The following is a 20,968-nucleotide window of genomic DNA, read 5'->3' as shown; positions in this document are numbered from 1 at the left end:
GTGTATCTGCTTTAATTAATCAATAATGACGCTCCCGAGAACCCCCTTGTAAACCAAACGTTTGCAAATCGGAGCTCATTTTCAGTGTTGAAGAAACGCTTGCTCAAACGTTTCACTTTGATGTGGCGCGGAGTTGGTCGTTCTTATTCTCATAATGGAGTCGGTGCACCTGCCGTGTCTGGAAATTGTGGTGGGAAAGGACGCGTGTGCAGATTTAGAGACAAATGGGACAGAGCTTCTGCTTTCAAGGTGATGCCTGTTGAAGGTACAGGAAGTAGGTGCCCCAGGCCGGGATGGTGTGAAAAGCTTCTTGGGGGAGAGATGACTTCCTGGGGTCTGGAAACATGGGTGTGACTCAGAGAGGAAGTGGAAGACCATTCCAGGTAAATGGTGGGGTGTGTGTGTGTGTGTGTGTGTTCGGAGTGGGGGAGAGATATAAGTGAAGGAAGTGTGATGGAAATGCCAAATCACATTCAGGAGAAATAAGAAAACAGATTTGGCCAGAGATGAAGCCCAATGTATGTGCTCATGGGAGATGAGCTTGGAGCCCTGGGATACCCAGATAAGGTCACTGGGCTTTATCCAGAGCACAGAAGAGCCCGGAAGGTGTTAAGGCTCCTGAAAGCGTCGCTTGGTGACCTGCCTGCAGGAGGAAGAGGGCAGGGGGTCAGTGGGCGCTGAGTGATGGCCATGCAGGCCCTGTCCAGGCGCTGGGGACTCAGGTCCCTTTGGCATAGGACTAAGGACCGTGGAGCAGCAAGGAGGCCCTTGACAATGGCAGGAGAAAGAACACACCATTGTTTTGGAGACAGAAAGGGAAGTGAGGTTCTAGGAAGCTAAGCTAGGGATTACATCTGAGGATACCGAATGTCTGCTGAGCCTGGGCTAGTGCAGCCCCTCGGGCTCCAGCCGTGGACAGTTCAGGCCCAGGGTAATTGGGTATGTGAGCAGTGTGTGCACTTCGGGGTGAGGACAGAAGTCGGTTGGCATCCTAGGTCCTCTGGCTGGAGGACCAAGGCAAATCACTTCCAGTCTCTGGCCTTTGACTTGCTTATCTACTGGACAGGGCTCATTATGGCTGGGACTGCAGGGCTGGACCGAAGTTAAACTAGACTAAGTGGCTGGGACACCTAGCAGCGTGCCTGCCACACGCTGGCTGCTCAGGAGACCGCAGCTTTGATTTTTCCTGATTGTGGCTTTTGGGTCGCCAGCGTCTGTCCCTCCTCTGCTGTTGGCTCCCTCTTGGTGGTGTCTCGCGTGTCCACCAGAGAGAGCTGTCTTTGCCAAGTAAGGGAGAGATACTATATGTGCATTTGGCCGATGCTATGGTGAAGGACAAGGTACCAGATCCGGGCTTTCCATTTGCCGGGCGCCAGCCTCCCAACTCTGACCACCTCCACGTGCTCCTCCTCTGTCCAGGCTTCACCAACGTTCTCAAGATCCTGACCAAAGAGAGCAGCCGGGAGGAGCTGCTGTCCTTCATCCAGCACTATGGGTCACACTACATCGCAGAGGCCCTCTACGGCTCCGAGCTCACCTGCATCATTCACTTCCCCAGCAAGAAGGTCCAGCAACAGCTGTGGCTCCAGTACCAGAAAGGTAAGCCTGCAGGGCTTGCTGGAGGTGGCGGCCGGCTGAGACATGGAGGGCAGGCTGCTGGGGAGATAACTGAGCTCCCTGGGAGCCAAATCCTGGCTCTGCCACGTAGAAACTGGGCGGCCGTAAGCAAGTCCCTGCGCCTCTCAGGGCTTCATGTTCACCGGGGATGGGATGAGGGACCGTGTGACGATTCCCCGGGATTCTTTCAGTTCGGGCGTTTTCTGAGACCCCAGGGCGGACTCCAGAACTCTGGCCTTCTGCTGAGAGTTCCTTGTCTCCCACTCTGTCCTCTCAAAACCGCTGCCAAGGTCAGGAGGCTGGGGAAACTGTAGGGGAGGGGAGAGCTGTCTCGTGGACACCTTCTCTCCGTGCTTCTTGGAAGAACCTAAGGGGAGCGCTGGCTCCTTTGGGAGTGACCAACTCATGTCTGAGGGGACAGTTTCAAGTTTCTGCCATGGAGATGCCTTTACCCTCAGGCAGGGTCACCAGGTCTTATTTCCCTCCATTTCTCAGCTATTTATCTGAAGCAGGAGACCAACTTCTGTCACTCCCCTTGGAAAATCTGTCCCCTTCTCACCTCAGTTTTCCCTTCCTGTGAAATGGGTACTTTAGCTATTCCTGTCTACTTCCTATCTTAAAGGGAAGTAGTTTATACGATAACATTTTGAGAAAGATGGAAATATGGCATACATACATTGTGTATTATTATAGCAGTTCCATGTAGTCACAGGCTCATTTCACCGATGAAAAAATGAGTGTCGGATACGCCAACAAGTCAAGTGCCCTGTGGACACATAGCTAATACGCAGCAGGGTGAAGATCACTTCCTGTTATCATTGTTACTATTCTTATCAATTAATTTAAAAAGAGAGGCTCTCGATCGATGGGAACGGTGAGGAGTGATGTTAAAAATGGGCTTGTACCTTCTCCATGTGGTCCAGCCACATGGCCTCCAAGAACCACACCCAGCGTAACTCATAAAACCAGAGAATGCAGGCGCTGGGAGGGATCTGAGAGTTCTCACTGGGCTCAGCACTCTCGTTTTGCAGCTGGGAAAACTAAGGCTGAAAGGAAAGAAGAGTCTTGCTCAGAGTCCCTCAGCCGCCCTGGATAGGGCTCTCCGTTCCCCGTCTAGGTCTTCTCCTGCTGCCCCTCATCCCCGGCTGATGGAGCTCCTGCCTTTGTCCTTTCCGGAACCCTTCCCTTGGCACCCTCCAGCCCGTCATGGTCTCGCCCCGCCTTCCCTCCTGTGTGCAGCTGTGTAGGGCACGGGGTGGTTTATAGGCGCAGGGGAATAACTGAGTTGTCTGGGAATGGCCTCGTTTTATGGCTGTGACAATGACAGTCTTTAAGGAAGTGCATTAAATCAATAGAAGTGTCATTGTGCTACCCTATAAATAACGTGACACATCATTAGGCAGAGCGATAAGCTCCTGGGCTTCGAAGTAACACAATTAGGTTATGTTTATAAAACCCTTCCTCACTGTGGCCACGGAACTAATTTGCTTCGTCCTGCGTTTGGGGCCTGGGACATGACTCTCAGGCTGCACCCCACCCATAGCCTTCCTCAGCTGCTTCCAGGACCTGGACTTTTTCACTCCAGAAAATGCCATTCCTTGTCCAGTGCTTTATGGGGAGAGGGGCAGACAGAAGCTGGCACAGCCACCAGGGGTCCCCTAAAAGACTCAAAGAGGTTTCCAGTTTGCCACAAACTTGCTGGCTGAACTTGGTCCTGTAGCTTTGCCTTCTGGGCTTACAAGGCAAAGGTACTTTTCTCTCCTCTCTCCCATATTGGCTTGCAGAACAGGATGATAGTGAAAAGTGAAAATGTTAGTCGCTCAGTTCTGTCTGACTTTTTGCGACCCCATGGACTGTAGCCCACCAGCCTCCTCTGTCCATGGAATTCTCCAGGCAAGAATGCTGGAGTGGGTAGCCATTCCCTCCTCCAGGGGATCTTCCTGACCCAGGGACTGAACCCGTGTCTTCTGCATTGCAGGCAGTTTCTTTACCGTCTGAGCCAGGGAAGCCCCAGAACAGCGCAGTGACGCACTGTGTTAAGACGGCTTAACTGACCTGTGTGTTTCTTCCTCTCTGTCTTTACCTGAGGTGACATCAAACACTGTAGTTTTACTTTTTAAATTTGGAAGTGATGCTGGGGAGGAAGTGGTAGAGAAGCTGGAAACTTTCCCCTGAACGATGAAAAAACTCTAGACTTACAGCGAGTTGAGGTGTGTCTCTTCTCTCCCCAGCCACCTCTGTGTCACCAACATCTGTGTGTCACTGACATCTGGGAGACCAGGGCTCACTGGGGACCAGGCCAGGATGAATCTGGGGTTGGAAGCTGATCGCTCTGGGGGCAGAGCTCATGGGGAAGAGGACAAATGAGAACAAGGTCAAGCGGGACAGTTGTCGTTGTTTAGTTGCTAAACTGTGTCCAACTCTGCGACCCTATGGACTTAAGCACGCCAGGCTTCCCTGTCCTTCACCATTTCCTGGAGTTTGTTCAAACTCATGTTCATTGAGTTGGTGATGGCATCTCATCCTCTGTCACCCCCTTCTCCTCCTGCCTTCGATCTTACCCACCATCAGGGTCTTTTCCAATGAATCAGCTCTGTCTCTTCAATCCCATGGCCTCCGGAAAGAAAACCACAATCACAGAAAACCATCCAAACTGATCACATGGATCACAGCCTTGTCTAACTCACTGAGACTCTGAGCCATGCCAGGCAGGGCCACCCAAGGCAGATGGGTCATGGTGGAGACTTCTGACAACATGTGGTCCCCTGGAGAAGGGAATGGCAAACTACTTCAGAATTATTGCCTTGAGAACCCCATGAACAGTATGAAAGCCTTTTTCAAGTGGGACAGAAAAGATTTCAAGTCCTGGTACCTCTTCTTACATCCCTGTCAGGAAACCTCAGGCAAAGTAATTTCTAAGTTTCAGAGAGAAGAGACCAAATGGGGCATGTATGACAACCACAGACATTGTCCAGCCCTTCACAGTATACAGGCCTGCCTTTGGTCTTTCCACCTACGCCTTGAGGCAAAAAAAGCAAGAGGACCCACCTCTCATCACTGTGAAGGGGGATCTGAACTCAGAAGTGATCGGGGGCTTGCTGGACCACACAGGGTGTTACTGAGTGAACTAGGGTTTAAAGTCCAACTTGAGTCCAATGTCCCGGTCTTTCCAGGTTTACTAATTAATGGTGGGGCTCTGGTCGCTGTCGTGATCCAGACACTAGAGATCATGGAAGGTCGAGGGGGTTGGGGTGAATGTGCCTGATTGAAATATCTCCCATGAGAGCTTCACTCTCATTCCCGTAAGTGCTTCTAAGTGTGCATTCCGTAGAAAAAGAAAGCCACATTGATCACTCATTACCCCTCTGGTTCACTGGCACTTCCTAAGTGCTTCTTCACTGCAGACCTCGTGCTACGTGCTGGGGCATTACAGTAGGCAAGACGTGGGTGCTGTCCACACGTGGGTTCAGCCTGTATGAGCCTTCCAATACTTTGTCATTTTTGTGATAGACTGTTTTATTTTTGATCTACTGATAGGCAGCTGGAGAAAGGCAGGTGGCTGGCGTGCAGTCGGGACCTCAGTCCCTGTCACACTGTGGCCCGTGTCTTTTGTTTCATATGCCAGTTCTGATCAGGTGAGGAGTGGCTTGTCTAGACACTGTGTGGAGGTCACCGGGGTCATTAGAAAAGAACGCTGTGATCAATTAGCAGTATCTGCTCTAGATGCAGAAAGGGGAAGTGGTGGTTGACACTTACGTATTGCTTGCGAGTAATAGGGCGAAGGGAAAGCTAGAATAACAGACCCAGCTTCTGATGCAGATTCCAGAGAGACACTGGGAATGCCAAGGAGGACGGGAAAGATCCAGGCAGGGAGGAGGGGTTTCCTGTCACCGAGCGGATATTCCGGGCATTCCACCAGTCTGAAGGGGACTGGAGCACTGGACAGGTCAGCTGGGTGGTGCTGGCAGAAGCCAGGGACAGCTGGACCTCAGGAGGCAGCTAGAGTAGCTGAAGTCATCCCGGGAAACTCCCAGCCCAGGCGCGATTCCCTTGGAAGCTCTTCAGTCTGCCACTTTCCCTCAGCCATCACCTGTGCGCCCAGGCCAGGCTCCAAGTGCCTTGTGAGGTTTTTAGTTTCTTGTCCCAGCTTAATATTTTCACTCTGTGCTGCTGTGTTCCTGATACCCCTGCATTTTGAGAAGCTGCCTTTCTCTTAATCAGGGCTTCGTTTCCTTCTTTGACTTGATATTCATACACTTCCTGGCCGTGCCCTTGACACATGAGCCTTAGGATGAGGACTCTTTATATAAAGTTATGGTTCTTCTGGCTGTCTTGGATAAAGACTTCCTCGGAAATAAAAGACAAGTTTTGCAGTCAGATGGACCTTGGTTCCCATCCCAGTTTCCCTCTTACAAGCTGTGTGATCTTGGACGAATTGATTCACACTCTAAGATCGATTTTTCCACTTTTAAGACATGGGATCCAGTGAGACCATAGACCCATCGATGATGATTCATCTAGCAACGAGCTGGGCCCTTAGTTGTTATCTTGATACAGTCCACTCCTTCCACTGGTGGCTGCCGCATCCACTTGGTAACAGTGATCTCACGTGTGTGTGTGTGTGTGTCTGTGTATGTGTCTGTGTGTATGTAGTGCACATGTGTGTCTACGGGGGCAGGGGGAGATGCAGCTACTAATTTACTCCCGTCTCTTGTCAGCTGACTTAGGACCAAGGACAGGGGTAGATTGAGAGGTGCTCCTGGGGTAGAGCTGGTGAGGGAGGGAGCCTTAAAGCTTTACTAGGAAGACATCAAAAGACTCCCATAACCCTGCCCTTTTGTTATGCCTTTTTGTTATTCCCTATTCTGAAGGGATGGCAATGCATGCAGATATAACAAATCTGGTAGGTTTCCTGAATTTGCAGTTGCTTCTTTTGCATGGAGAAAGTAACTATGGAAGATAAAGGATATATGCATGTAAAGGAATTGTCTGTTCTGTGTGTGTGAGAGAGAGAGAGACAGAGCAGAGAGAGACAGAGAAAGACTGAGGGAGATAGGAAGAGACAGAAAAATGAAGAGAGACAGAGACGGGGAAACCAGAATCCACAAAGAGAAATGGAGGGACAAAGTGGAGAAGCGAAAATGGATGCAATTAATGTCTTTCCCAAATTTAGAGACTCGGTGACCCTGCCGAAAGGACATTCCCTGTGTGAAGGCTGGACCTCTCTTGAGTTTGCATCAGGAGAGCCTATTGCATAGAGATGTCCCCACAGATAAATGCCTGTCGCCACCTTTAAAAGATGTTTTATCTCTATTATAATTTCCCAAGACTGTCCAAGGGAATGAATTTCTGCATTTCCATTTGAATTACAATGCACTTTTGAATGTCAGCTGAAGCATACCTAGATTACTCTTTAAAGGAATTCTGGCTGTTTGAAAGGCAGCCTAAGGGGTTGGGGTGGGGGAGGAGAAGGGAAAGATGTAGTCAAGTGACACCTCCTTTTGTCAGGACAGGGGTGGCCAAGGGGCTGATGAGAGCTGGAGAGCTCTCCCGGGCCTTCAGTTTCCTGCAGGAACTTGCTTCAGAGATGCCAGCTAGACATGCAGGGAGTCGATCTCAGAGCTGAGACCTGCACGGGTTCCACTTCCCTGGTGATTTAACCTTCAGGGTAGGTTTCAATTCCCGTTTGCTTGCCCTTTCGTTAGCATTTGATGGAGTTGGCCACTTCCTGCTTGAGGCACCGTCTGATGCTTGCTTCCTTGGCACCAGGGAACTCTTCCTGACAGTTGCCCACCTCCCTTCTGGCCTGTTCCTTCTCTGTCTCCTTCACAGGCTCGCTCTTCTCTGCCAAACGGGTCAGTGTGGTTTTGCAGGACTGCCATTGTCTCCGTGGGGACTCACAGCCATGCTGTCTGTTACCATCCCTACATGAATGACTCCCCCTTTGTGGCCTGCCTCCAAGCTTTCCTCTGATGATGTGCTCTCTCGCTAGCTCCCCTGCCTGCCCAGACAGCCTAGGAGGTTCCCAGTGTTCTCATGCAGAGCTCCTGCATCTGTTTAGAGGCAGAGCCACAAGCCTAGAAGCCCTCAGCATCTCCCTCTCCCTTGCTCCCGCCCATTTCCAAGCTGCAGCAAGTCTCACCAACTGCGATTTCCAAACAGCTTTTAGAATTGCCCACTTCTCTCCACCTCACTGCCGCCATCATGGCTGGGCTGGACTCTAGCCCTGGCCCCCTGCCTGGCCTCCCTGCATCCACCTGAACCCCATCAGTCCAGCTGCACAGCCCTGAGGACATGGATCTGCCTGGGTTCTCCAGAGAGACAGAACCATCAGGATAGACGGGTCGGTAGACAGATAGGTAGATAGATAAAAATATCTTTATTATATATAATATTCACATATACATTATATAGATTCATATGATGTTTATAACACATACAATATACGTGAAAGCTACATGTAACTGGTTTTGTATCTCTAGATATATACACACGGGGCTTCCTCAGTGGCTCAGTGGTAAAGAACCTGCTTGCAGTACAGGAGATGCGGGTTCAGTCTCTGGGTAGGGAAGATGCCCTGGCAAACAACAGTACACACACATATATATCCATATATCTATATATTGCTTCCCAGGTGGCGCTAGTGGTAAAGAACCCACCTGCCAGTGCAGGAGAGGCGAGAGATGTGGGCTTCATTCATGGGTCGGGAAGATCTCCTAGAGTAGGAAATGGCAACCTGCTCCAGTATTCTTGCCTGGGAAATCCCATGGGCAGAAAAGCCTAGTGGGCTATAATCCATGGGGCTGCAAAGAATTGGACACAACTGAATCAGCAGAGCACGTGCACACACACACACACACACATGCACACACACACACACACACACACACACAATGTTTATCACATAAGTCAATTTCTAACAACAAACCTCTTTATATATATATATATATATAATGATTATATTTTATTATAGTAGAAATAATATGTACAATACAACTCTTAAGAGATGAGGGTTTTGATCCCTGTGTTGTGAAGATCCCCTGGAGAAGGAAATGGTAACTCACTCCAATATTTTTGCCTGAAGAATCCCAATGAAAGAGGAGCCTGGCGGTCCACCAGGACACAAAAGAATTGGATACAGATATCTGCACACCTCATGGCCCAATCAAGTCCACATAATACAATGAAGCATCATGGGATGTTTCTAAAGTGGAGATTCTCATCATGCCTTCCTCAGATGCAAACTCCTAGGTGCTTTGTCATTGCCCTGAGGCTCATTTCCAAACTCTTCCGCATGGCCTCAGGACCTTCTCAGGTCTGTTGTGTCCCCGTCAGCCTCCTTAGCCCTATCTGTCCCCATGCTCTGCCTTTGATTTGCACTGAGCCTCCTACTCCTTAACCATCATGTGGGTTGAAGTCTCAGCCTGGCCACGTTCACCTGTGCCAAGGTCCATGTGCTGGTGGAGGTAGCTGAGTGTCCCTTGCCCCTCCCCTGGCCCCTCAGCCCCTGCAGCTGTGTGTGGGATGGGCCTAGCTCCGGGCTGGTGTTTTTCTTGGAGGCGATAGGAGGAGGTTCAATATGAGCTGGACACTCTGGGGCCTGCAGTACGCCAGAGGAGACAGCCAACTTAGTTCTCCTCAGAATCATGCAAAAAGATGATACAGGATGTGGTTCATTAAATACAAATAGGCCCAGGAGACTGCCGTTTCTACCAGATGAAATTACCAAAAGAAAAGCATCCGTATCCTGGTATAGATTGAGTCCGTCTGGAACAGAACACCCTAGTCTCTTTTCCTAACGGTGTGTCCTTCTACCCCTCTGCTTGTGCTCAGCGCGGTGCGTCTCACAAAGCACTTCCACACACTGTATTGCATCCAGTTTACTCCTCCCAAGAAGCTTGTGAGTTTAGGTTCCTATCAGCATTTCACGCTTGAGGAAACTGAAGCTCAGATGGGGAAGATGATTTGTGGACGTTCTAGTGGAGGTGATGGAATTCCAGTTAAGCTATTTCAAATCCTGTGATGCTGTGAAAGTGCTGCACTCAATATGCCAGCAAATTTGGAAAACTCAGCAGTGGCCACAGGACTGGAAAAGGTCAGTTTTCATTCCAATCCCAAAGAAAGGCAATGCCAAAGAATGCTCAAACTATTTCACAATTGCACTCATCTCACACACTAGTAAAGTAATGCTCAAAATTCTCCAAGCCAGGCTTCAGTAATACATGAACCGTGAACTTCCAGATGTTCAAGCTGGTTTTTGAAAAGGCAGAGGAACCAGAGATCAAATTACCAACGTCCGCTGGATCATCAAAAAAGCAAGAGAGTTCCAGAAAAACATCTATTTCTGCTTTATTGACTATGCCAAAGCCTTTGACTGTGTGGATCACAGTAAACTGTGGAAAATTCTGAAAGAGATGGGAATACCAGACCACCTGACCTGCCTCTTGAGAAACTTGTATGCAGGTCAGGAAGCAACAATTAGAACTGGACATGAAACAACAGACTGTTTCCAAACAGGAAAAGGAGTACATCAAGGTTGTATATTGTCACCCTGCTTATTTAACTTCTATGCAGAGTACATCATGAGAAACCCTGGGCTGGAAGAAGCACAAGCTGGAATCAAGATTGCTGGGAGAAATATCAGTAACCTCAGATATGCAGATGACACCACCTTTATGGCAGAAAGTGAAGAAGAACTAAAAAGTCTTTTGATGAAAGTGACAGAGGAGAGTGAAAAAGTTGGCTTAAAGCTCAACATTCAGAAAACTAAGATCCTGGCATCTGGTCCCATCACTTCATGGGAAATAGATGGGGAAACAGTGGAAACAGTGTCAGACATTATTTTTTTGGGCTCCAAAATCACTGCAGATGGTGACTGCAGCCATGAAATTAAAAGACGCCTACTCCTTGGAAGGAAAGTTATGACCAACCTAGACAGCATATTAAAAAGCAAAGACATTACTTTGCCAACAAAGGTCCATCTAGTCAAGGTTATGGTTTTTCCAGTGGTCATGTATGGATGTGAGAATTGGACTATAAAGAAAGCTGAGCACCAAATAATTAATGCTTTTGAACTGTAGCGTTGGAGAAGACTCTTGAGAGTCCGTTGGACTGCAAGGAGATCCAACCAGTCCATCCTAAAGGAGATCAGTCCTAGGTGTTCATTGAAAGGACTGATATTGAGGCTGAAACTCCAATATTTTGGCCACCTGATGCGGAGAGCTGACTCATTGAAAAAGACCCTGATGCTGGGAAAGATTAAAGGCAGGAGGAGAGGGGATGACAGAGGATGAGATGGCTGGATGGCATCATCGACTCGATGGACATGGGTCTGGATGGACTCCAGGAGTTGGTGATGGACAGGGAGGCTTGGCGTGCTGCAGTTCATGGGATCGCAAAGAGTCGGACAGGACTGAGCGACTGAACTGAACTGAACCCCAGGGAACTCGGCAGAGCGGGGATTTGAACCCAGGCTGCTTTCAGCACGAAAGTGATGAAACTTGCTCATCCAGGTCTCCCAGAGCAGCCTTAGAGGCGCTTCAGATGCTGGCATCAGACCCAGGGCAGCCGTTTGTGCCCCTCTCTCTCATCCAGAGTTGAAAGAACTGGGGAGAGCTGAGACTGGGAGTTGAGTGCCTGAGCTCTGGCAGGGGTGGAAGTAGTCTTCTTTATTCACCCCTTGCACAACTTGCTTCTCTATCTTAATTCAGGGGCAGTACTATAAAGTAAAAATCCTAAAAAAGAAAACCTTGGATGCATACTCCTAGGTGCCTTGTCATTGCCCTGAGGCTCATTTCCAAACTGTCAGGGCGGGGAGAGTCCTTAGCAAGAATCTAACCAGATCTGAGTTTCTCTTTATGTGTCAGTTATGGTCAAATGGTAGCGACTGTCATACTGCAGTGACTGAGATGTCCATCCAGACCAGGCTTGGAGGGAACGAATGCAGCGGTCACTTGGCGGTGTCCAGTATGGGAATGAGAAATGGCGACTCGTGCATAAGGTGTTCTCCACTTCCATCGAGGCTCAGTTCAGTTCAGTCGCTCAGTTGTGTCCGACTCTTTGTGACCCCATGAATCGCAGCACGCCAGGCCTCCCTGTTTATCACTGTCTCCCAGAGTTCACTCAGACTCACGTCCATCAAGTCCGTGATGCCATCCAGCCATCTCATCCTCGGTCGTCCCCTTCTCCTCCCACCCCCAATCCCTCCCAGCATCAGAGTCTTTTCCAATGAGTCAACTCTTCGCTTGAGGTGGCCAAAGTACTGGAGTTTCAGCTTTAGCATCATTCCTTCCAAAGAAATCCCAGGGTTGATCTCCTTCAGAATGCCTTTCCCATTCTACAGATGGGAAAGTTGAGGTCAGTATATGTGATCCGTTCAAACCTGCAGTTGCAAAAGGGGAAGTTTAATAACCATCTAGAGACATTATTCTGCCTTTCTACACCTGAAAATTTACAGCAAATTCAAAGACTCCTAGTTGCCCAAGCCCCCCACATGCTCATAGGTCACAGAGCCATTCATTTTGCGGCAGGCCCATTTTCGTATTTCTGAATGCACGCACGCGCACAAACGCATACACAAATACATCACTTCCTGAAGCACTGGAGACTGCCCCCAGTGTCCTGGTTAGATAGTGCATTCCGAGGTTGACACTCTTGTAAACTACCCACCTTGATTCTACTCAGACTGGGGCCAGCCCACACTTAGTCCCCTTCACAGTTCTAGTCCCAGGAGGGCCTCACAGGGACTCAGGGAACATGACTTTAGATAGGACTCCTCTCACATCAGCCTTGCCCTGAGAATGTGGAGTTTCCCTAGAGATGAGTGTGGGGCTTTTGTTTCCTCTCTGCCTTCAGCTCCTTTATGAGAACAAAAGGGGCTAGAGAAAGCACAGATACACAGATGGAAGCTTTTGCTTCTCCAGGTCATTATTAGGAGGTCGAACCTCCCACCCTGAGAGCAGCCTCACTCACAGATTCACAGCATGGGGTGTCTTCCATCCTCCATCGCTTGTCACCACCCCCCAACTGTCCACAACAGTGCTCCGAGCCCCTAGAAGATGCCTGGCTCTGCATGAGGTGCTGAGGTTGCCGAAGTGAATGAGACATGCCCCCTGCTCTCAAGGAGCTCATGGTCAAAAGGGAAAGATTTTCAGTAGGTGAACTGATAATTACAGCCCTCTGGACAAATGCTGTGACAGGGAAGCCTAAGGCATGCGTTGATGTGTGCATTTGTGTGTGAGGGGGGGGTGGGGGCGGGCAGGAGTGGAGGAGGCAAAGTAGGGAAATGGACCTCTAACCACCTGGGATGGGCTGGAAAGTTCCCATGCTAAGCCCAGCCCTGGGGATGTGAGGGCATGTGCTGTCTAGGGAGGTGAAGAGAGGTAGCCTGGGCAAGAAGCAAAACAGGCTGTATAGAGCAGCCTACCAGAGTCTGGCCAAAGCAGTTGGGAGCAGCAGTACCTGAGTCAGCTCAGGTGCTCCTGACAGATGCCCTTGGCTTCTTTGCTCGGACTTTGGATGTCTTTGCGCTTCTGCCTCCCAGGTAGGTGGAGAAACTGCCACTCGCTGTGTCCACAGCAGAGAATTCTCACCAGTAGGAGAGGCTGAACTTCCTAGGAATGCCTGAAAATAAGGAAAAATAAGAGGCCCATTTGGGAGGTACCAGGGGAATTGTTGGAAAAGCATCTGGACCTTTCAGGGCTGTTATGAAGATGACAAGAGAATCATGTGGTTAATTGGTTCCATAGTAGGAAATCAACCAGAAATCAATCATTCTTGCCCCCTCCTTACCAGAGGTGTACCTTTCAGCAAATAACAGCATACAAATCAGGCGGTGTGTGAGTCACCTCTTGAGTTTGCAGATGTGACTTAGGGTTTCCTGAGCCTCAGTCCCTTTATTTTTAAAATGGGCCTAATTGTGCTCACCTCACAGTACTTGTTTTGAGAATTGAATGAATCAATGTTCAGAAGGTGATTATCTCTGCACTCTACATGTAAGAAATGCTCAGGAAATGCTTGCTAGGATTATTATCATTTGTTACTGTGAGACACAATCAAATTAGTGGTGATGCTTATTACAATTAGTTTTTGAAAGTAAAAAGCCTAATGCTAAGAATTCTGTCCACTTCTGAGACCAGCAGCCTAATATGTAAGCCCTCGTCCTGCCAGACCTTCTAAACCCATGGCTGTCCATCTCTGGTTGATTTGCCAGCTTGTGAATTTGAGTCCTGGCTGAGCCTGGAGGTGGGAATAGAAGGCAGAGTCATCAGAAAGCACAGCCTGGAGCCCAGCAGTGGAGCACAGTGCTTGCACCACCGAAGGCCAAGCTTATGGTCGTTGAGGCTGTATATTTGTGTGTGTGTGTGTGTTGGGGGAGGGATAACAGAGAAGTGGGCAGCAATGACTGATTTTCTGCTCCTACCAAGAACCATTTAATCATATGCTCTCACATCATCTTTGTAACATCCCTGTGTTAGTTGCTCAGTTGTGTCCGACTCCTGTGACCCCATGGGCTGTAGCCCACCAGGCTCCTCTGTCCATGGGATTCTCCAGGCAAGAATACTGGAATGGGTAGCCATGCCCTCCTCTAGGAATGGGTAGCCATGCCCTCCTCCTCTTCCTGACCCAGGGATCAAACCCAGGTCTCCCACACTGCAGGCAGATTCTTTACCATCTGAGCCACTAGGGACCCCGAAACATCCCTCTGAGGTCCAGATTGTTATCCCATCTTCTAAATGAGAAAATTCACATGGCTTGGTCCTAGGCCGTTTTCTATCCCAGGACTCTCTGACTCCAGAATCCACATGTCCTCCTGCCCTGCTGTAACAACAGAATTCATGTACTGAGAGCCACGACAGGGCAGGGGACTCAGTGGCACTTTACAGTCTCATTTAATCCTCAACACAACCCTCTAGAGCTGGTATCTTTATGCCTGGGAAACTGAGGCTCAGAGTGGGTAAGATATATAGTCCAAACGCACATAGCTGGTCAAAGGTAATCCTTCCTGCCTTCTCTTCCTTCCATCTTTCCTTGCTCCAGTTCTCTCCCCACTTACTTTTGACTGTTATTTAACCACAGTGGGCGTTCCCACAAGATAGTTCTCTCCGAGAGGCATTTCACTTCCCACAAAGTAATTAGAAGCGCTTGGTCAGGAGGAAAGAGGAAAGAGACAGACAGGCCAGCGTGATTCCAGGCTGCATGATGCTGGCTCACAGGTTCCAGACCCTTGTTTCCTAGCAACACCTTGGCTCTGGATAAGGGTGAAGGCTTTGAGGCAGGCCTTAGAGATGGCTTGGACCTTTGATCTGTTGGATCGGAGCTGGCCTTGGTTGTCTCATCTGACACACCAGCTGTAGGCCCCAGGAGTCCCTCCTTAGGGTCCTTGGGATCTGCGTTTCTGTCTCTTCCTGTTCCACAGGTGTCCAAGGAAATGGGAGACTCCTTTTGGACCTCTTGGCTCAAGAAGTCCCTAAGGTCTGGGGCCCCAGTACCATTGGCATTTGCAACTAGAAATATCCTTAATTTAATAACTCTATTATTGATGAAATGGAGTCCCAGAGAGAGTAAGCAACTTGCTCAAAGAGAATTATACATTATTGACAGAATTAGGATTTGGATTGGCTCCCTCTTCTCCCTTCCTCATCCAGGAAAGTGTGTTGAGAGGCAACTCAAGGGACCCTGTGTCCAAAGGTACATCCTTTTTTGTTTGTAACAGTTTTATTTATTTATTGAGATATCATTTACATAACCACACAATCGAACGTGTCTCTTTGAGCCCCGATTTTGCATCAAGACAAAGTTTGGATTGAATTTCCAGAAGAGAACACAGCTTTTAATGATTTTATAGTTGAGAAGATTCTCTGTGGAAAATGAAATCTCAGGCAACCACTCCACCCAACTTTCAACCACATCCCGTTTTTCTGTTGCAACAGTCAGTGATTTAGTGAGGCAGCTGGTGGGAGGAGCGGGAGGTGGCATAACCAGCTGGTGCTAAATGTGACCCAGAATGTTCATAGATATCAACATGTGAGCTAAGCTGACCCCCCGGCCCCCTGCCCTGGTTTTATCCAGCAACAGGTTTAGTGCCAGCTTTGTTTTGGGAACCGTAAGAGATGCTACAGATGCAGTGGTAAATTAAAACTCACTCTGCCTTCCCAGAGCTCAGTCCAGCCTGAGAGAGAGATGGTAAACAAAGAAGTTATGCGCTGCTACAAGGCAGAAACACAGAAGGTGGTGTGGGCAGCTGACTCAACTGTGCAGTGGGTCTGGAAGGGCGCCCAGAAGACCTGGAGGAGGCAAGATTTAAGGGACACGAGAGGGGAGGGGGAGGGAAAGTGTTTCAGGCAGCATAAAAGCAAGCAGTACAAAGGCCTAGGAAGGGATGGAAGCAGTGATGAGATAAACCTACAAAGATAAATAGCTGGAGACAAAATCCCACTGGATATACAGCTGTGTTAGGATTCTTTTTTTTCCTTTTACCAGGATCACTTTAAAGTCATTTAAAGCTTTTATGTATCATTGTTAGCACCTACATTTTAAATCTGACTCTGGCTGGTGTGGGATTGGGCTTGACTTAGGATAGGAGGAAGTGTAGTTAATGGGGTGCTAGACTAAGGAAGGCTTCCCAGGTGGCTTAGTGGTAAAGAATCCACCTACCGAAGCAGATGTGGGTTAGATTCCTGGATCAGGAAGACCCCTTGAAAAAGGAAACAGTAACCCGCTCCAGGGTTCTTACTTGGGGAATCCCATGGACAGGGGGCCTGGCGGGCTACAGTCCACGGCGTCACAAGGAGTCGGACACTCCTTAACAAGTGGGCATGCAGGCAGATCAGTTAGGAAGTTATAACAGTGTTTCAGGAGGAAAGTAATAGGAGCTGAACATGTCCATAGTCATGAGAAAGAAGAATAAAGGGATGTGAAAAATATTAAGCTGCTAGTGTGATGAGAACATTATGATTGAATACTGGGAGGTAGGAGGTGAGAGGTGAGGGAGGCGATTAGAAATGGTGCCAGTTTCAGGCCTATGTGCTTTTGTCAGTGCCCATGCTCCTTAAATGGAACAGAAGCAGAAGAGCAGGTTCTGGAGAGCTGAGTTCAGTCTTAAATAAGGGGAGTCTGTGTTTTCTAAGGAATGTCTTCACTGAACACACCAGCCTACAGCTGGCATGCCAACTGGCCAGATAAAGTGAGCACCTGGAAACATGTATCCGTCTGGCGATCAAAAGGAAGGTAAGGTCTGAAAAATGCAGGTTTGAGATCCAGTTGCATAGATTGTCGAAGTCACAGGGAAAAGAAGAAAAACGACAGCACCTCCCAGCATAAAAGCATTTCTTCCCTGGTGGCTCAGAAGGTAAAGAGTCCGCCTGCAGTGCAGGAGACCTGGGTTCGATCCCTGGATTGGGAAGATCCCTGGAGGAAGGCATGGCAACCCACTCCAGTATTCCTGCCTGGAGAATCCCCGTGGACAGAGGAGCCTGGCGGGCTACAGTCCGTGGGGTCACAAGGAGTCGGACAGGACTGAGCGGCTAAGCAGTGAGCACAGCATAAAAAACATAGTTCCTCTTCTGTAGCTTGTTTCTTTAGGGAGCTCTCTTCCCCCTGCCACACCCAGTGTTGTTTCTGATGTTTTATTTAGAGAGGCTGTATCTCATTCAGAGAGGCTGTCCAGGCTGCCGATTATAGGCTAGCTTTTACTGGTGTAAAATGTATGGGACCTTAGGAATAGACCTGGTATATACTATGTACCAGTGTGAATTGATATCCCCATTCCATTGGGGGAAAACACGTATCTGTGGCAGTGGCCACCGGACCAGAAGAGAAGAATGCATACTTTGAGTTTTTCCTTTGTCATTTGCATCTTTCATTTAGGTAACAATTAATTAGTCTTTATGGACGGTCCAGGGTATATGTGCCATCTGTGTGTGCATCATACATTTCTTCCAAGGTATCAGTCAATGCAAGTTTCAATCTCCTAGATCCAGCCCCCAGAATCATGGATCAGGTGAGGTAGCACGCATGCCCACTCCCTCTTCACTCTTTGAGTGTAGTATTTTTAACTTTATTTCTAACATTTTTACAGAATCACCGTATTTGTCAAACAAGTTTCAGATCCTTGGGTCTGAGAGATTTAGAGAGTCCCTATTATTTTTAAGTGTAAATATTACCTGTCATTTCAGAAAAGCACCTAGTTTTATTCATGCTGTTGCTCAGAAATTAAACTTATACAGTTTTTAAGTTTATCATGTTATGAAGTTGTTTTCATATTGGCTCTAAACATTTGTTGTCACTCGGAAGTAGGGGGATGGACTCCCAGCAGTATTTGGTTCAGATGATGAAATGGACGGTGCTATGCACACATACCAAGAGGACTTTAAAAGATCCGTCATTTGTGTAATGGAGCTTTCTGGAGGAAAGCAGAGGCAGCTCTGAAGCAGGTACAAACATGGCTTTCCCCAAACAAGGGAAAAAGACTGGCTTGCTTTTCTATGATAGCAAGGGAGGTCGAGTAGGTCCCATGTGCTGGCTGATGCTTGCACGGTTTCAACATCCCAAGGACTCCCCAAGGTGCACCAGTGGTGAAGAACCTGCCTGCCAGTAGAAGAGGCATAGGAGATGTGCGTTCAACCCCTGGGTCGGGAAGATCCCCTGGAGAAGGGAATGGCAGCCCACTCCAGCATTCTTGCCTGGAGAATCCCAGGGACAGAGCAGCCTGGCGGTCTACAGTCCATAGGGCCGCAGAGTTGGACACGACTGAAGCGACTGAGCACACAGCACTGGCACCAAAGATGGGAGAGTTTAGGCTTGATGAGAGGCTGGTGGGGAACAGAGTAGAGGGGCTCTAAAGCTGTCAGAGGTCAGGCATCAAATATAGAGTCAGATTTCTTATTATACTTCACCATGGATGTCTGATAACTGAAATGGGCCATGTTTCATTTAATTGAACTTCAGTGTGTTAAGTTCTGTGTATTAAATCTACTACTGAGGGCAAGAATGCCTTAGAAGAAATGGAGTAGCCCTCATAGTCAACAAAAGAGTCTGAAATCCAGTACTTGGATGCAGTCTCAACAATGACAGAATGATATCTTTCATTTCCAAGGCAAACCATTCAGTATCACAGTAATCCATGTGTATGCCCCAACCACTAATGCTGAAGAAGCTAAAGTTGAACGGTTCTATGAAGACCTATAAGACCTTCTAGAACTAACACCCAAAAAAGATGTTCTTTGCATTATAGGGGTCTGGAATGCAAAAGTAGGAAGTCAAGAAATACCTGAAATAACAGGCAAATTTAGCCTTGGAGTACAAAATGAAGCAGGGCAAAGACTAACAGAGTTTTGCCAAGAGAACACACTGGTCATAGCAAACACCCTCTTCCTACAACACAAGAGAAGACTCTACATATGGACATCACCAGGTGGTCAATACCAAAATCAGATTGATTATATTCTTTGCAGCCAAAGATGGAGAAGTTCTATACAGTCAGCAAAAACAAGACCAGGAGCTGACTGTGGCTCCGATCATGAACTCCTTATTCCCAAAATCAGATTTAAATTGAAGAAAGTGGGGAAAACCGCTAGACCATTCAGGTATGACCTAAATCGAATCCCTTATGACTATACAGTGGAAGTGACAAACAGATTGATGGGATTAGATCTGATAGACAGAGTGCCTGAAGAACTAGGGATGCAGGTTCATGATATTGTACAGGAGGCAGTGACCATGACCATCCCCAAGAAAAAGAAATGCAAAAAGGCAAAATGGTTGTGTGAGGAGGCCTTACAAATAGCTGAGAAAAGAAGTGAAAAGCAAAGGAGAAAAGATATACCCGTTTGAATGCAGAGTTCCAAAGAATAGCAAGGAGAGATAAGAAAGCCTTCCTCAGTAACTAATGCAAAGAAATAGAGGAAAACAATAGAATGGGAAAGACTAGAGATCTTTTTAAGAAAATAAGAGATATCAAGGGAACATTTCATGCAAAGATGGGCACAATAAAGGACAGAAATGGTATGGACCTAACAGAAGCAGAAGATATTAAGAAGAGGTGACAAGAATACACAGAGGAACTATACAAAAAGACCTTCATGACCCAGATAACCATGATGGTGTGATCACTCACCCGGAACCATACATCCTGGAATGTGAAGTCAAGTGGGCCTTAGGAGACATCACTATGCACAAAGCTAGTGGAGGTGATGGAATTCCAGTTAAACTATTTCAAATCCTAAAAGATGATGCTGTGAAAGTGCTGCACTCAATATGCCAGGATATTTGGAGAACTCAGCAGTGGCCACAGGACTGGAAAAGTTCAGTTTTCATTCCAATCCCAAAGAAAGGCAATCTAAAGAATAGTCAAACTACCACACAATTGCACTCATTTCACACGCTAGCAAAGTAATGCTCAAAATCCTCCAAGCCAGGCTTCAGCAGTATGTGAACCATGAACTTCCAGATGTTCAAGCTGGATTTAGAAAAGGCAGAGGAACCAGAGATCAGATTGCCAACATCCATTGGATCTTAGAAAAAGCAAGAGATTTCCAGAAAAACATCTACTTCTGCTTCATTGACTACACTAAAGCCTTTGACTGTGTGGATCACAATAAACTGTGGAAAATTCTGAAAGAGATGGGAATACCAGACCACCTTACCTGCCTCCTGAGAAATCTGTATTCAGGTCAAGAAGCAACAGTTACAACTGGACATGAAACAGTGGGCTGGCTCCAGATCAGGAAAGGAGTACGTCAAGGCTGTATATGTCACCCTGCTTATTAAACTTACATGCAGAGTACATCATGAGAAATACTGGGCTGGATGAAGCACAAGCTGGAATCAAGATTGCCAGGAGAAATATCAATAACCTCAGATAAGCAGATGACACCACCCTTATGACAGAAAGCAAAGAAGAATGAAAGAGCCTCTTGATGAAAATGAAAGAGGAGAGTGAGAAAGTTGGCTTAAAACTCAACCTTCGGAAAACTAAGATCATGGCATCTGGTCCTATCACTTCATGGTGAATAGATAGGGAAACAATGGAAACAGTGACAGACTTTATTTTTGGTGAGCTCCAAAATCATTGCAGATAGTGACTGCAACCATGAAATTAAAAGATACTTGCTCCTTGAAAGAAAAGCTATGACCAACCTAGACAGCATATTAAAAAGCAGAGACATTACTTTGCTGACAAAGGTCCATCTAGTCAAAGCTTTGTTTTTTCCAGCGTTGATGTATAGATTTGTGGGCTGAACCATAAAGAAAGCTGACTGCCATAGAATTGATGCTTTTGAACTGTGGTGTTGGAGAATACTGTTGAGAGTCCCTTGGACAGCAAGGAGATCAAACCAGTCAATCCTAAAGG

General features: G+C 47.7%; 1 protein-coding gene across 1 annotated transcript in view; it reads left to right on the top strand.

Annotated features, from left to right (window-relative positions):
- Positions 1 to 20,968, top strand: part of ASTN2 (astrotactin 2) — a 1,033,755-nt gene that overhangs the window by 760,570 nt on the left and 252,217 nt on the right. The window contains exon 16 of the mRNA XM_052644759.1: positions 1,420 to 1,599. Within this exon, the coding sequence (XP_052500719.1) occupies positions 1,420 to 1,599 (180 nt within the window). The remainder of the gene's footprint in view (positions 1 to 1,419; positions 1,600 to 20,968) is intronic.

Source organism: Budorcas taxicolor, chromosome 8 (assembly GCF_023091745.1).
Source record: "Budorcas taxicolor isolate Tak-1 chromosome 8, Takin1.1, whole genome shotgun sequence".
Taxonomy (NCBI): Eukaryota; Metazoa; Chordata; class Mammalia; order Artiodactyla; family Bovidae; genus Budorcas; species Budorcas taxicolor.
Note: the sequence above shows the minus strand (reverse complement) of the source record. Positions and strands in the feature narration are given on the sequence as shown.